Genomic DNA, 14,501 nt, shown 5'->3' with positions numbered 1-14,501 from the left:
ACCTCAATTGCCCCATTCATCTGTAGATAGTAAGGAGAAGGTTCTCAGTCATCCTCATTATCATCTTCCATATTATCAACAGAGTGCTCAGAAAATAGGAATATCGACATTAATATTTTTAAAACATTCATCATCATATTTGCATCATTTAAGTTTATAAAACGAAAAAAAATAAGTCGAAAACAATCAAAAACAAATTATAAATGTTTTGTATTGTCACACTAAGCATAAAAAAAAAGTAAGTCATCTCGTAAAGTCCCTCCGGGTAAAGCAAAACGATAAACTAAAAGAATTACATTTTCTTCAAATTAAACATCACGGGTAATTCGTTATCTCTCAACTATTCAACTATATGTCTGGAGGACGGGACCGCACAAAGTCTAAGCTTTCCAATCCATTTCCATCCTCGATGGGTGATATCTGACAAGCGTTAATCCATCTAACACTGCGGAAGCTCTCTTTGATGTCACTGATGCAAATCTTCCCTTTCTTTCGTTCTCGTCCTTCTATGCAAGCTAGGCCTAGCTCATTCTTTTCTTCTACCAGCCTCCTCTTGTCATCTTTGTCCCCACAACATACTTGCACGAAGTTCTTGTCGATCAAATTTTGTAGAAAATTTTCAAACTTTTTGCACGCCTCGATGGAATGTTCAGCACCTGGATGGAACCCGCATGCGTCCCTTAAGTTATATTCACCTTCCAATAATCCTACTGTTAGTAGTGCCTCAAAAATAAACCTTGTGAACTCTTAATTTCGCTCACATTCTTCACCAACTGGCGTCCCTCGAGATCAATAACATTTATTGAAGCATTATCATGCCCAGATAGGGGATTGGTCTTAATGTTGGGTTTATTCTCTTGAAATTTTAACCACCCTGAGTCGATTAAAGCTTGAACTTTGTGTTTGTAAGACAAACATTTCTCAGTAGAGTGACCAATGGCCCCCCCGTGATAATCACATGTGGCATTTACATCAAAATACTTAGGGTATGGTGGCTCCAAAGGCTTCATCGGGCAGATAGCTACCAAAGCATTACGGAGTAGATCCGGCAATAACTCCGTGTAAGTCACAGGAATAGGAGTGAAATGAATATAATTCTTTTCTTGATTCCTTCTAGGACTAGTGATTTGCCCCAAAGACTGGTTGGGATTTATGTTAGCCTCAAATTTCCAAGTGTTATTATGTTGTGATTGATAGGATCCCTGTTGTGGAGATTGTGCTTGGTAAGCAAAAGTCTGATTTTCCCACTTAGGTATTGTTGATACTGCATGCACCTCTACTTCCATCTTCTTCCCGAGACTGAAATCGGGCTTTTTAGGAGTTGTAGCCGCGAGCGGGCTATATGCAATCTTTCCATTCTTCAGCCCGATCTCTATCCTTTCACCTATGATGATAATATCGGCGAAAACTGAAGATACATTCCCTACCATGTGTTCATAGAACGGTGGTTGTAACATGCTCACAAACATTGCCACCATTTCTTTATCATGAAGAGGAGGCTCCACTTGAGCAGCAAGCTCTCTCCATCGTTGGGCATACTCTTTAAATGATTCTGCATCCCTTTTGGCCATGTTCTGCAATTGCAAACGATCTGGCGCAATATCCATGTTATACTTGTACTGTTTCAGAAAAGCATCTACCAAATCCATCCAAGAGCGAATGCGAGACGCCTCCAAGTGGGTATACCAACTCAATGCTGCCCCAACCAAACTATCTTGGAAAAAGTGGATCAACAATTTGTCATCGTAAGCATAGGCAGCCATCTTTCGATAATACATGGTTAGATGGCTTCTAGGACATGTGGTACCCTTGTACCTTTCGAACTCCGGAACCTTAAACTTGTGAGGTATTGTTACATCACGAACTAAGCTTAAACCTGCAACATCGCCAAACCCATAGTTTCCACCTCCCTCAATAGCTCGTAGTCGTTCTTCCAAAATTTCCAACTTAGTTTTGGTTCCCTCAACATCAACGAATACGGACTGCATAGTAGGGTGTGGTGTAATCTTGCCCAAAGAGTCATCATCGACAGTTGTGTTTAAAGTCTTGGGTATTACAGTCACTCGTGGTTCTGCAAAGGTAGTCGCTTCATTCCTTGAAGTATTGATTGGGAATGAGAAGGAAGCATGTTCAGCCCCTGAATAATCTCCAACAGGTGGGGTGTAATTCGATGGCAATCCGTATGTTGGAAAAGCAATAGGAGCGTCGTGAGTGCTTTCCTCACCCTTTGCTGATGAAGCTTCTCCTGAGGCCTTTAAGGACTTCAAGGCCTCCAAGATTTGACCTACTTGGTCCTTTAGTTGATTGATATCTGCTTTTATTGTCTCTTGTGCAGTTTCCCAGTCCTCCATGTTTTTACTATTTGCTCGCGTCCTGTAAGGGTGCCTTGGCCTTGCCGTATTTATTTTTATTATTTTTGCTCTATTATTTTTATTAAAAAAAATAAGAAGAAGAAAAGGAAGGAAAAACATAATGCAAATCATTTATTTTATTAAGAAATTATAAAGTTGTGAGTAAATAGAAATTGACATGGAAAAAAGTCCACACAAACCCACTCTCTAAAAAGCTCATAAATCAAATGCAAAAGAAAGAAAATCCTAATTTCTAGCCCTAGATATCATGCTCTTCATCTCTTCTATAACCCTAAAGGATAATTTTTTCTTCAAAGCATCAAAATCTAACTGTCCCCCAACTCCAAATTCTATGTTAATTTGCCTTTTCTTTTGAAACTTAATCATAGCTTTATAATTTCGGACCTAAAATTAAATAAATATGATGATGACATGATAAATACATGGATGCAATAATATGTTATGCATGATTTTATTACTAATTCAAAAATCAAAAAGAAAGAGAATAAATAAATAACAATAAAATAAAAATAAAAATAAAAAATAAAAATAAAAAACCAAGGAATAATAAAAAAAAGTGTATATCTCCCTTTGTGCCTTAACAAAGGTTTGACGCCTAATGGATCTAAGGTAAAATACATGCGCTTATCAGGATGGTTTCCTAATACCTAAATATCAAGGTCACTAGAGCTATGGCCCACTTCATGGCATTTCCCACGACAGTTGGTAAACAACAAGAGGTGGGAGTACCAATGAAGCAAACAAACTCTAGCTGGGGTTCTCACAATGACCACTTGGGAAGTACATCCACTGTGACACTGCTACACAATCCCCTCTACTTCTAAAGTTACTCAGGCCCGGGTATAGGGCCCCACTCATGTCATGCACATAGTGTGTGTGTGTGAAGAGAGGATAATGCATACCCAAACCCCTTCCTGCAGACAAACAGAGAAGAAAAACAAACAAAAATATATATAATAAAGTCATCTATCCTAGGATTCAAAATTCAAGCATAAGAATAAAGTAATATGAACAATAAATAAAATAAAATAAAATAAAAAAAACATCCAAAATTAACAAAAATATACACAATAATAATAAATAATGAGAAATAAAATAAAATAAAACAAACATGAATATAGGACGGAAAAAAAAAGAATTAAAAAGAAAAGAGAGAAAAAACAAAAAAAAAATAAAAAAACAAAAAAAAAATTTGAAACAACCACATCAATTTTATATATTTAATTAAATGGCCTAACTCTCTAAAGTCCCTAGTGGAGTCGCCATCTGTCACGACCGAAATCGCGACGAGATGACGAACCAAAAAAATAAAATTTTTCTAAAAAGAGGTTTTAGAGTCGCCACCATAGTTATTATAGGAAACTATGGAAAACCATAAAAAAGAGCAAGGTCTACGAAAACAGAGATTGGGGGTACGGGAGTTAATTACGTGTAGGGAAGGTGTTAGCACCCTACCACGCCCATCCTTAAAACGGTACCTTTAATTAAAATACAAATTGATGTGGTCTCCTTTAAATATTTATTTTAAAAAAAAGAAATAAAATAAAATAAATAAATAAAATATAAATAAATAAAACAAAATAAAAATTAATAAATTAATAAACTAATAAATTAACAATAATAAAAATAAATAAATAAAGATGACAAAGAAAAATAAGGAAACAAAAAAGATTTGTTTGTTTTTTGGGCCCGACAAGGATTACTCCTTGCTCCTACGTATCCCCATTCATAATGGAGAATCAGGGTCACGTAGTTCTTTATGCAAAAACTTTTTGAAAACAATTTATTCGAAGATGTTGATATTATTCTTTTTTAATATTTGAAAATTTTGTATTTTTTAGCAATCTTATAGAAAAGCGAAGGTATTAAGTACTAAGTCGACGCGAGTGGTCATACGAGCACTTATACATTTTAAAAGTTAAAAGGGTATTTAAATTATTTATTTGTTATTACTTCCTTTTAAAACTTTCGAAATAAGACATTGATACCCAACAAAATTTGACTATTTCGTATCCACAATTTATGAAAACATTAGAAAAATAAATAAATAAAAGATTAAGAAATAACGTTTAGGATTAAACATATTATTTTAATATGAAAAAGTTTACAACCCTTAACATGAAAAAATATGGCACAACATATTCATACAATGTCAAAACATGATATTTCTCACTTATTCATGCAACAATGTTCACAACCCAAAGCAATCAACAAAACCTTAATTATAAAACTAATGAACCCCAAAAAGCATGACAGTAATGTTTTTTTTATATCAAAAGAAATACTGAAAACATCAAATTCAACCAAGATAAAAAACACATCTCGAGAACTATTGCATGACACAATAAAAAAATTAATTTTGCGAACCTGGACGGGAGGTCAGACTTACAATAGTTGCGTTGGAACATTAAGAAGCACGTGGGGGTGGCGATTGATGGTGAGTGGGTTTTTGTATGTGTGAGGGTTAAAAGAGAATGTGTGCTTAGAGTGAGAGAGGGCTCTAGAAATTTTTGAGAAAAAAAATTCATTTTCTTCTTCTTTTTCTGATGGGTTTATATACACAACATTATAAATCTAATGTAATCTTGTAATAAATGTCTGCTTTAACTACAACGAGTTTTAAAAGGCAAGAACTGGTCTTCAAATTATTACAAAATGAGAATCAAATCATATAAAAAACAGAGCACAAAATCAAACGTGATCAGCAAAATTAATTTTAATTAGTAAAAGAGATATTGTTTTGAATTATATTAATATTTCTCTATCTAGAAAAAAGGTGTCATAAAATCAGAGCACAAAATCAGAGTAAATAATTCTAAATATTAGAACATATTCTGTTTCTAATTATTAGACTAACTTCTTAACCTGGAGCAGAAACGACAAAGCATAGAGTGGGGGTGTGAAAATTAAATTTTGGGCTACCATTAGTTGCAAGAAAAACGGTGTGGGTGTATAGAGTATTTAGGGCTAAAATAGAAACAAAGCCTGAAAAGAAAATACATACCAGATTAAAACAAAGTTTTTTTTTTCTTTTTATTTATTTATTTATTATTATTATTATTCTGTTATTATTATTATTTAGATAAAGCAAAAAACCAAAGAGAAAACTTATTTATTTTTTTATTTATTTTTTATTATTTTTTTTACCTTTTTCTGAAAAAAACAAATTATTATTATTTATTTAGCCGGACGAAATTGGGTGTTGACAAAAGTTAAAACATGTTAATGACAATCAACTTATTGCCAATTAGAATTCAATGAAAATAAACTCAATTACTCGTAACAATGAAAACATCTGAGTCAGGTCGTCCGCTTGGTTTTCTACTAAAAAGATAATACGGTAAACAATATGTATCATCTTTTAATGACGAATACTCTAACCATAAACGAAATAAGCTAAACCATGTGTACTGAAATCTTCTTGGATGATCATCTTTACCAGACAACGAATAATTTTCTAGATGCATTTGATATAGACCCCATTTTAGATAAGTCATCCATACCTTGTCAATTTGATTTGGTGGGTATTGTCAGATTTGAAGACGCTTCCCCAGATCACGTTCTAAAGTATTTTTCAAATTCATTATATGTAACTTTAGGAACCTTAGAGAGTTGTTTTTCGTTTTCTTCAATATTTGGATTATCATGAAGTTTCTCAATTTTAGACGACGTAGATGCATTTTTTTCATCTTCATCACAAGCTTTCCTCTTGAAAAAAGAATCAATTCTTTTACTCTTTATCATAATTTTTCTAATATAAATTTGTCAATTCTTTTACAAAAAAATAAAATTATGAATACCTCAAATTAAATCTTAAAACATGATTTTATGATCTCTAACATATAGAGATATGCGTAGAGTATAGAAAAGCCACATACAAGAGGAAAACAAATTGCTTAAAAAAAAGAAGGGAAAAAATGAACTTACTCAAAAGAAGAAATTGTTCAGTCTAAAATGTTCATTAACTCTTCAATTTTGTCGTAGTGCAATTTGATTTTGAAAATAATAACGAAATGATGGTGAAAATTGAGATAGAAATAAAATGAGAGAAAGAAATGAAAGCACGAAAGAGAAAAACCAAATAAAAAAAGTATAAGAAATTATAATAGAGAAAAAAAACGGGATTTTTAAATTAAAAAAAATCAAATCAAATTAATATAAATAAAATAATAATATATAAATAAAGTAATAATATATAAATATATTTTTTAAAATATATAAAAAATAAAATAAAATAAAAATCAATTAATATAAATAAAATAATAATATATAAATATTATTTTTTAAATAAATAGAAAAAAAAAATAAAAACAAATGATTGGGGGAGCCATGGTTCCCCTATGTCATAACCTTCTTCCTCCAATGTATGTACGATCGATCGACATCATAAACTATTAACATGTTAATTTTATCTTAATTATGGTTAAAAGTCAACATACCCACACTACAAAAAATTAAGGTAAATATGACGACTATAAAAAATTGTCATAATTTGTTTTATAATATGACAATTTTATAATTGTCACATTTTGTATGCAAATTATGGTATTTACAAACGCTATTATTATGTATTATACTATTTTTCCCCTTTTTGCTCGTCTTTACGCCGCCCTCATCTTTCCCTTTCATTTTCATTAAAATATTTCTTTCATTTACACACAACGAACTGGTTAAGAGTAAACCAATATAAATTGAATTAGTAGTTGTTGACTCGTGAGGATGGGTCAAATTTCTTGGCTTGACGTTGGTACTAGTTTTTTATGTCAACTTAACTAAGAACTCATTGCATTGCGTGTATGTTACAATTGCTTTTTTTATCGGTGTGTAATACTTAAGGCACCTTGATTCAATAAGTAATGAGGTAAAATTTTAGCAGTTCCCTTAAGAAATTAAAATAGTTTATTACAATAAACATTGAAATTGAATAAAAAGAGGGGGCGTGCTAGTATCTTTTAGTAATTAAAATGTGATGTATAAAAAGTAACTCTAAACTAATAAATTGAATTAATTAAAGTCCCCCATGCATAACATAAACATAATTAACCGAAATCAAATTATAAAGCTGAACTAGAAGACAGAAAATAAAAGTCAAAACCATTAGAAACACATAGCATTAGAAAGTGCAACTGGTTGTGCAACACAAACACTTATTGAGTAGCTATATTATATGTAATCAGCTACAACAGAAACATCGGAGAAGAAAAGAAAGGTTGATCTAAGGGATGTAAGCATTAGGACTCAACCTAGGAGTGACGAAAGCAGCAAGAGGAATCTTTTTCTGCAAGGCAAGACCAAAGGCCTCGTCCATGTTCAACTCCCCCGCTTCATGTGGTACCTTCCAATCAAAGGAATGAAGCAAGGTGCCCAAAATGTAGTGCACTAAGACAATCCCCATTCTGGTGCCGGCGCAGATTCTTCGGCCAGCGCCGAAGGGTATGAGCTCGAAGTCATTGCCACGTGGGTCGATGGTTTTGTTCCTGCCACTCAAGAACCTCTCTGGCTTAAACTCGAGGGGATTGTCCCAGACTTGTGGGTCTCTCCCTATGGCCCAGATGTTGACGCTCAAGCGAGTGTTCTCGGGGATGTAGAAGCCGTTAACTTGGCATGGTTTGTTGGAGATTCGAGGGAGGTTGAGAGGAGTTGAAGGGTGCTTTCTGTAGGTCTCTTTGCATATGGCTTGGAAGTATGGAAGGTTTGGGATGTCTGATTCTTTCAGCCGCCGCTCTCTCCCTATCACTCTGTCCATTTCCTCGTGAGCCTTCTTCATGATGCTTGGGTTCTTCACCATCTCCGCTAAGGACCACTCTATGATGCTTGAAGACGTGTCAGTTCCCGCCGTGAATAGGTTCTGTTGCACAACAACAAATTCAATTTTGTTAGGTTTTACAGAGGGGGTTTCACTAGGGAGAACAAACACCAATGAGACTTGAGCCTAACCACATAAGATATTGACACCACTCTCAACCCAAAACCTTAAGGCAATGGGTTTATGGGTCTTTATTCTTATATAGTGCTCTACTCTCTCATTTCTAGCCAATGTGGGACTTAGAATCACACTTGGATTCCTAACAATCTCCCCCTCAAGGGTGAGTCCCTTCAACCACATTGGTACACTCCCCCTCCAGCGGTGGTACACTCCCCCTCCAGCGGAAGCATTCCCAACCACGAGTACCCCTTCTCGTACCGCCGTTCATCTTAACGGGACACGCTTACCTGACCCACACTGTCAGGAAGACTTTCGATACTAGGGCCGTTCATCTTAACGGGACACGCTTACCTGACCCACACTGTCAGGAAGACTTTCGATACTAGGACCATACTGGTACTGTACTCGTCTGAGCCGGTATTAACCATCGGCTCTGATACCACTTGTTAGGTTTTACAGAGGGGGTTTCACTAGGGAGAACAAACACCAATGAGACTTGAGCCTAACCACATAAGATATTGACACCACTCTCAACCCAAAACCTTAAGGCAATGGGTTTATGGGTCTTTATTCTTATATAGTGCTCTACTCTCTCATTTCTAGCCAATGTGGGACTTAGAATCACACTTGGATTCCTAACAAATTTCAACTCGATTATAAATTTCTCTGATTCAACTTTCATTTTTCTCATCACCTCTTTAGTATAACATTCTACAGTTCCTTCAAAAAAATGTTAGACGCCGGGATGAGTTTAAAAGTTTGATTCAATGAGAAAGTAAAATATAAGTAAAAATATCTTTTATAAAAGTTGGACCTATGCCCATTAATATTATGTCGTGCTTTCATTATTAGATAAATATTACTGGCTAGAAAAAGTATTTTAAGTATTTAATTAATACACACACAAAAATTAACAGATAATATTACTAATTAAGAGTATAAATAATTTGGAAAATAAATATTTTCAAATAAAAATATTCCAAATTAATTTAATAATATTTTAAATTTTGTGTGGCATGCTGAAGACTTGTATATCTATATTGATGAGATGAACATATCAATAAGCTACCGTTTGTTTACAATTAATTAATTTAATAATATTTTAATTTTTTTTTATCGGTGATTCGATTTCTACATTTAGATGTTGATTCGTTTTAATTTTTTTATTAAATTAAATTCTATTTCTTAAAAATTAACTTAATGTAATCTTTATATTTAAAAAAAAAAACTCTACCATTAGTTAAAATAAATTAATATCTATTATTTAATAATAATAATAATAATAATAATAATAATAGCATAAGTATTATTTCAGTGTTGAATAAATAATGAGATAAATCTTCAATAATTTGAATTTAATTTTGGTTGAGGTGAGAAAAATTCAGCTTTTTTTTTCTTTTTAAATTTTGAATAATTTAAATGTTTAATTATTATCTTTATAATAATATTTTAAAAATTAAGTGAATATTTTAATTCTATTATTATAAAAAATAAATTAAATCAATTTATTTTCATAATACAATAAATATATAAAATGTATATTTTTAATACTAAATTATTTAAAATTTGTTTTTAAATAAAGTATTATAAAGAATTCAAAGAAAATTGAAATTTAAAATTCTACAAAACAAAATTTTTAGATAATATAAGTTGGTTCAAATCAACGAAAGATAAATTAGATTTGATTAAATCCAATAAAAAGATCTTATCCAACTTTGTACATACATTTACTTATTATAAACAATGATATTGTCCTACGATCTTGGAACACCCATTTCCGTGGTCCCACTTCTAAATGCCGATAAGCGATGTATCGTGTCGGAGCATTTATACTCGATCTTGCGAATCTCAGTTCACAGATAACACTCGATCGTGGTTAACTTTAGTTCACATACAACATGTACGTACGACCCTTAGTATGTTCATGTCATAAACTTTTATTCATACACTACGTAAAGAATTAAAAGAAGTATAAATAGAATATTAGTAATATTTGTTTTGGCCACTGAAAGTTTGTTGATATCATATGTTTATCGTATTTAAGGTACTTGCTTTAGAGTTTGATTGTGGTTAGGATTACTGAAATATTAGTCAATCCAAAATTTAGATTCAGCTGCAATGTTTTCTTTTCTTTTTTCTAAGATACTTATTATTCAAGATTTGAAACTTTTGATAAAAAAATAATTAATATTTTAAATTTTATATTTTATATTTATGTTTTTTATTTATTTAATTTTTATACTTTTTTATTTAATTGAATTTTTATTTTTTTAAGAAAAATATATATCTTTGAAGTTAATTTCCAAACGGGTTGAATTCAATAACTTGTAACTGAATTTCAAACTCCAAACAACTTGGAGGAGTGGGAGGTGAAGGAAGGTTGGTGGGTGGTGAAAAGAAAAAGATAAGAAAGATTTTAAAATAGAAAATAACTCAAATTCTGAGACATGATACATTCAAAATAGCGTTAATATTAATTTAACGAAGCATTAATTTAAAAAATAAAAATAAAGACTCAATTAAATAAAGAAATATAAAAATTTAAATATAGATATTAAATTACTAATTAAAAAATAATAATAATAATATACTTTATGTATTCTAATAAAGAAAATGTCTAATATTGTATCTGTTGCCCATTTTCGTTATTAGAAAATTCAAAGTGTACTTGTAGTTCTCTTTAAAAAAGTGACCTTGTAATCAATTCATCACACCGACAAATTATACTTGTCAATGAGACAAAATTGATGCAGTAATTACTCATTAATTATTATGCGTAGGACTGATTTTCTATGTGTATACAAAATAGAAGGTGTTTACAAAACCTCCAAAAATTATATTTATTTTCTTCAACTTAGACGAAACTTATAATTAATAAGAATAGAATTAATAATTAAAAACTTACGTTATAAGATATTCTTCCTAACCCACTCTTTACTATTGTTCAAACTTTGTAAGAATCTAGTAAGATTTATCAACTAAAAAATATAGCCTAAAGTTTTCTCTGACTTTAAGTAAATTTCATTTGCTAACATGATATTTCAAAAAACGCTACGCGTCTTAAAGTTTTGTCTAAGTATTGAAAATGTGAATAAGACACAACTAAGAATGTCCCAAAGACATATGTTTTAGTGGATTAGTGGCGTAAGTTGTGGTCGTGGACTTGACACATTGCATATTACATCACAAATATATTGCAAAAGAAATTTTTTTAAAATAATAATCAACTTTAATAATAAAAAATAATTAATCATTATAATAATAAATTTAGATTTTTTAGTAAATAAAATAATTTTAAAATTAGTTTACAACACTGAACTGGTTTTTAGTGTTTGGAATTTCACATGAATTAAATATGAATTAATATAAGATTTTATAATGATTGTGATTGAAGGGTGGGAAGAGATGGTGAAAGAAGTTGAGATAAGAGAAAGAGTGATACGTACGAGAAGGAGTGCCTTGACGTTGATGAGTGAGAGTTTGTCCCCATGAGCGTCGTGTTCACCATAATGAGCCATGACCATGTCCAAGAAATCGGGTTTATTCTGCCTCTTGTGCTTAGAAGCCACATGGTCCTGAATCATGTTGGTGAGCAACACATCAAACTTCTTATGCAACTGCTTCATCCCACGCTCAATACCCTGCAGGTCCAATTTGGCCAAGAAGGGTATGAAATCGCCGATGTTGAAGTAGCCTGCAACAGTCATGAGCTCCACCACCATGTCCTTGAACTGGTTGGAGTCGGAACCCTTGGTCTCGAAGACTCGACGACTCAGTATGACTTGGCCTATCATGTTGGCCATGGCGTAGGTCAGGATCTCTGGCACCACCACTGCTTCACCCTTCTTGCTACACTCGTACATCGTACTCAGCATCTGCCCCATCTCTTCTTCTCGAACCTTTCCCCACTCATCCAGAGCCTTTCCTCCTAGCATGTGCAGGTTGCTTAGTTTCCTCAGCAACTTCCACCTTGATCCATACTCGGCAAACACCATATCCTGTCTCAACAAAACTTAAATCAGCTTTTCTTTAATTTTAAAATTAACTCATCTTTTTCAGAAAAAGACATGGGATAGTGTACTCTCAAAAATCAAAATAACAAAACTCAACCTTATTATCTTCTAACATTTAATACAAGACTACCTTCCATTAACATCTCCTCACCTTTTCTCAAATTACGTCCAAATCCCAACTCCTTTAAAATTTCGAAGAAGCATTCATTTTTAAAATATTACATCGTCACCACAGCACCTTTTTTCTTTTTTAAATATTATACTTCCACACCTTGGTAACAATTACCACAATAGTAAAAGAAAAAGGAAAAAGCAAGAGATATAAATATAATTCTCAAATAAATTTTATAAATTATATTTATAATTACACTTAAATAACTTTTTCATATTATATATCCTACATGTGATTAAAGTCTCTTATTCATAAAAGAAAATTATTTTTTAACAAAGTTTGTTTTTATAAAGTTTTGACAATATGAGTGTGACAATACTTCATTAAATAAAAAAAAAATGTTTGGTGTGATTTGAAAAGAGAAAAGAAAGATTTGATGTGATTTTAAAAAGAAGAATTTGTCAAAGTTTATAAAAAAAACTTTATCAAACTATCATCTTCCATTCATAAAACATTAAAATGTGTACTACCAACAAACTCACTTATACATTATTAAAAAAAAATCGAGGATAGAGGAATTAATTATATATATGGTCCAATTAAGCCCATTTTTTGAAGAATAAAAAAATATTCCTTTTATACAAACAAATTAGAACATACCTCTACATACATAATAAGGTCAAATAATTGTCTTATAAGTAAACTTGTATCATTGATATGGCCCAGATTTACTTTTATTAATATCTCAATAATTAAAAAAGAAACCATATTTTTCCTAATCTAAAAACAACTTAATAAACATATTCAAAATATGTGATGGGTATATAAAAAAATATTCAATATTAACGAGACCTAATAGTTAAACTCAATAAAAAAAAAAATGAACACTATTTTTAATTTAAAACCTTAAAATAATATATTAATGGGTTTTTGATTTTTATAAAAATAGAAGAAGCAAATGGTGTTGAGATCCGTACCTGTGCATCATAAGCCAAGTGGGTTGCGCCAGCATTTGGAGGGCGATTGGAGAAGTTTTGGTCGAGGGTTTTAAGGAAGGCACGAGCAGCAGCAGGAGTAGAAGCCACAACCATGTTGTTAGTACCCATTTTTAGGTACATAACAGGTCCATATTTCTTTGACAAATTAGCCAATGTGACATGGGGCATGCTTCCCATCAGAGGAAGTGCACCCACCACAGGCCATCCTCTTGGCCCCGGCGGCAGCTTCCTCTCACGGCGTCTCAACACTGTGCGAATGGACAAAAGGGTCACCAAGAAGATCAATATTGACGCACCAATTTCCCTCACAAGGAACAGAGTCTCCATGCCTATGAACTAAGTGTAGATATTTCATAAGCTCGGGGGACATATATACGATGATGTTCGGTGTGGTGTCGTGTGGAGTTTGGCAGGGCACGTTGCCACCAACATTTGCTAAATAATTGTAAGAAGAGTTGGTTCTACTTCTTCATGCTCGCGGTGCAACCTTCCCCACACGTATTAAACAAAAATTACAAAAAGAGAATACATGTGATTCTTAATTGTTTTAGGCAAGGTCTTTTTCTTTCTTCACTTTTTATGAAAATTCAAATATGCTAAGACAAATAAATCTTTATTAAATTATGACTAGGAAAATAAATGTCATAATTTCTTATGATAATTTATTTATTATTGAAATTACTCGATTTTTATCAGAATTTTGTTTTTTAGTTTTTCACGCAGCAAATGAAAAAAAAAACAATTCTTAATTATTGATAACAAAATAATAAAAGCAGCTGATTCAGTAAGGGCTGCAATAATAAAAGTCCGGTGTCACTACGTTAATAAAAAATGGTTTGATTGTATGTTAACGGATTGGTTCATTATTATTATTATTATTATTATTATTATTATTGCGCCTGTGTATACACATTTTTTAAATATGAATGATAGTATCTTAATAGATAATAATACTGTAATGTTATTAAGTTAATATATAAAATAAATTTATATTTATTAAAAATGAAGTGAAATATTAAAAATAAAGCAAAATGAATAGAAAAAGTTAATTGTTGATGAATAAAAAAAAAAAGATAAACA

The 14,501-nt window shown here is 31.8% G+C and overlaps 1 protein-coding gene across 1 annotated transcript; it reads right to left on the bottom strand.

The window, feature by feature from the left end:
- Window positions 1-7,454: 7,454 nt before the first annotated feature.
- Window positions 7,455-13,784, bottom strand: LOC114186854 (flavonoid 3',5'-hydroxylase 1-like). The gene is made up of 3 exons (XM_028074897.2): window positions 13,401-13,784; window positions 11,745-12,296; window positions 7,455-8,220 (listed from the first exon to the last, which is right to left on the bottom strand). Exons 1-3 carry the CDS (start codon window positions 13,746-13,748, stop codon window positions 7,588-7,590), a joined length of 1,533 nt encoding a protein of 510 aa, XP_027930698.2. The 5' UTR covers window positions 13,749-13,784; the 3' UTR covers window positions 7,455-7,587.
- Window positions 13,785-14,501: the final 717 nt, after the last annotated feature.

This window comes from Vigna unguiculata, chromosome 6, assembly GCF_037176805.1.
Source record: "Vigna unguiculata cultivar grain cowpea cultivar isolate G323 ecotype 2 chromosome 6, ASM3717680v1, whole genome shotgun sequence".
Classification (NCBI taxonomy): Eukaryota; Viridiplantae; Streptophyta; class Magnoliopsida; order Fabales; family Fabaceae; genus Vigna; species Vigna unguiculata.
The sequence above is the reverse complement of the archived record's forward strand: the minus strand, read 5'-3'. Positions and strand labels throughout refer to the sequence as shown.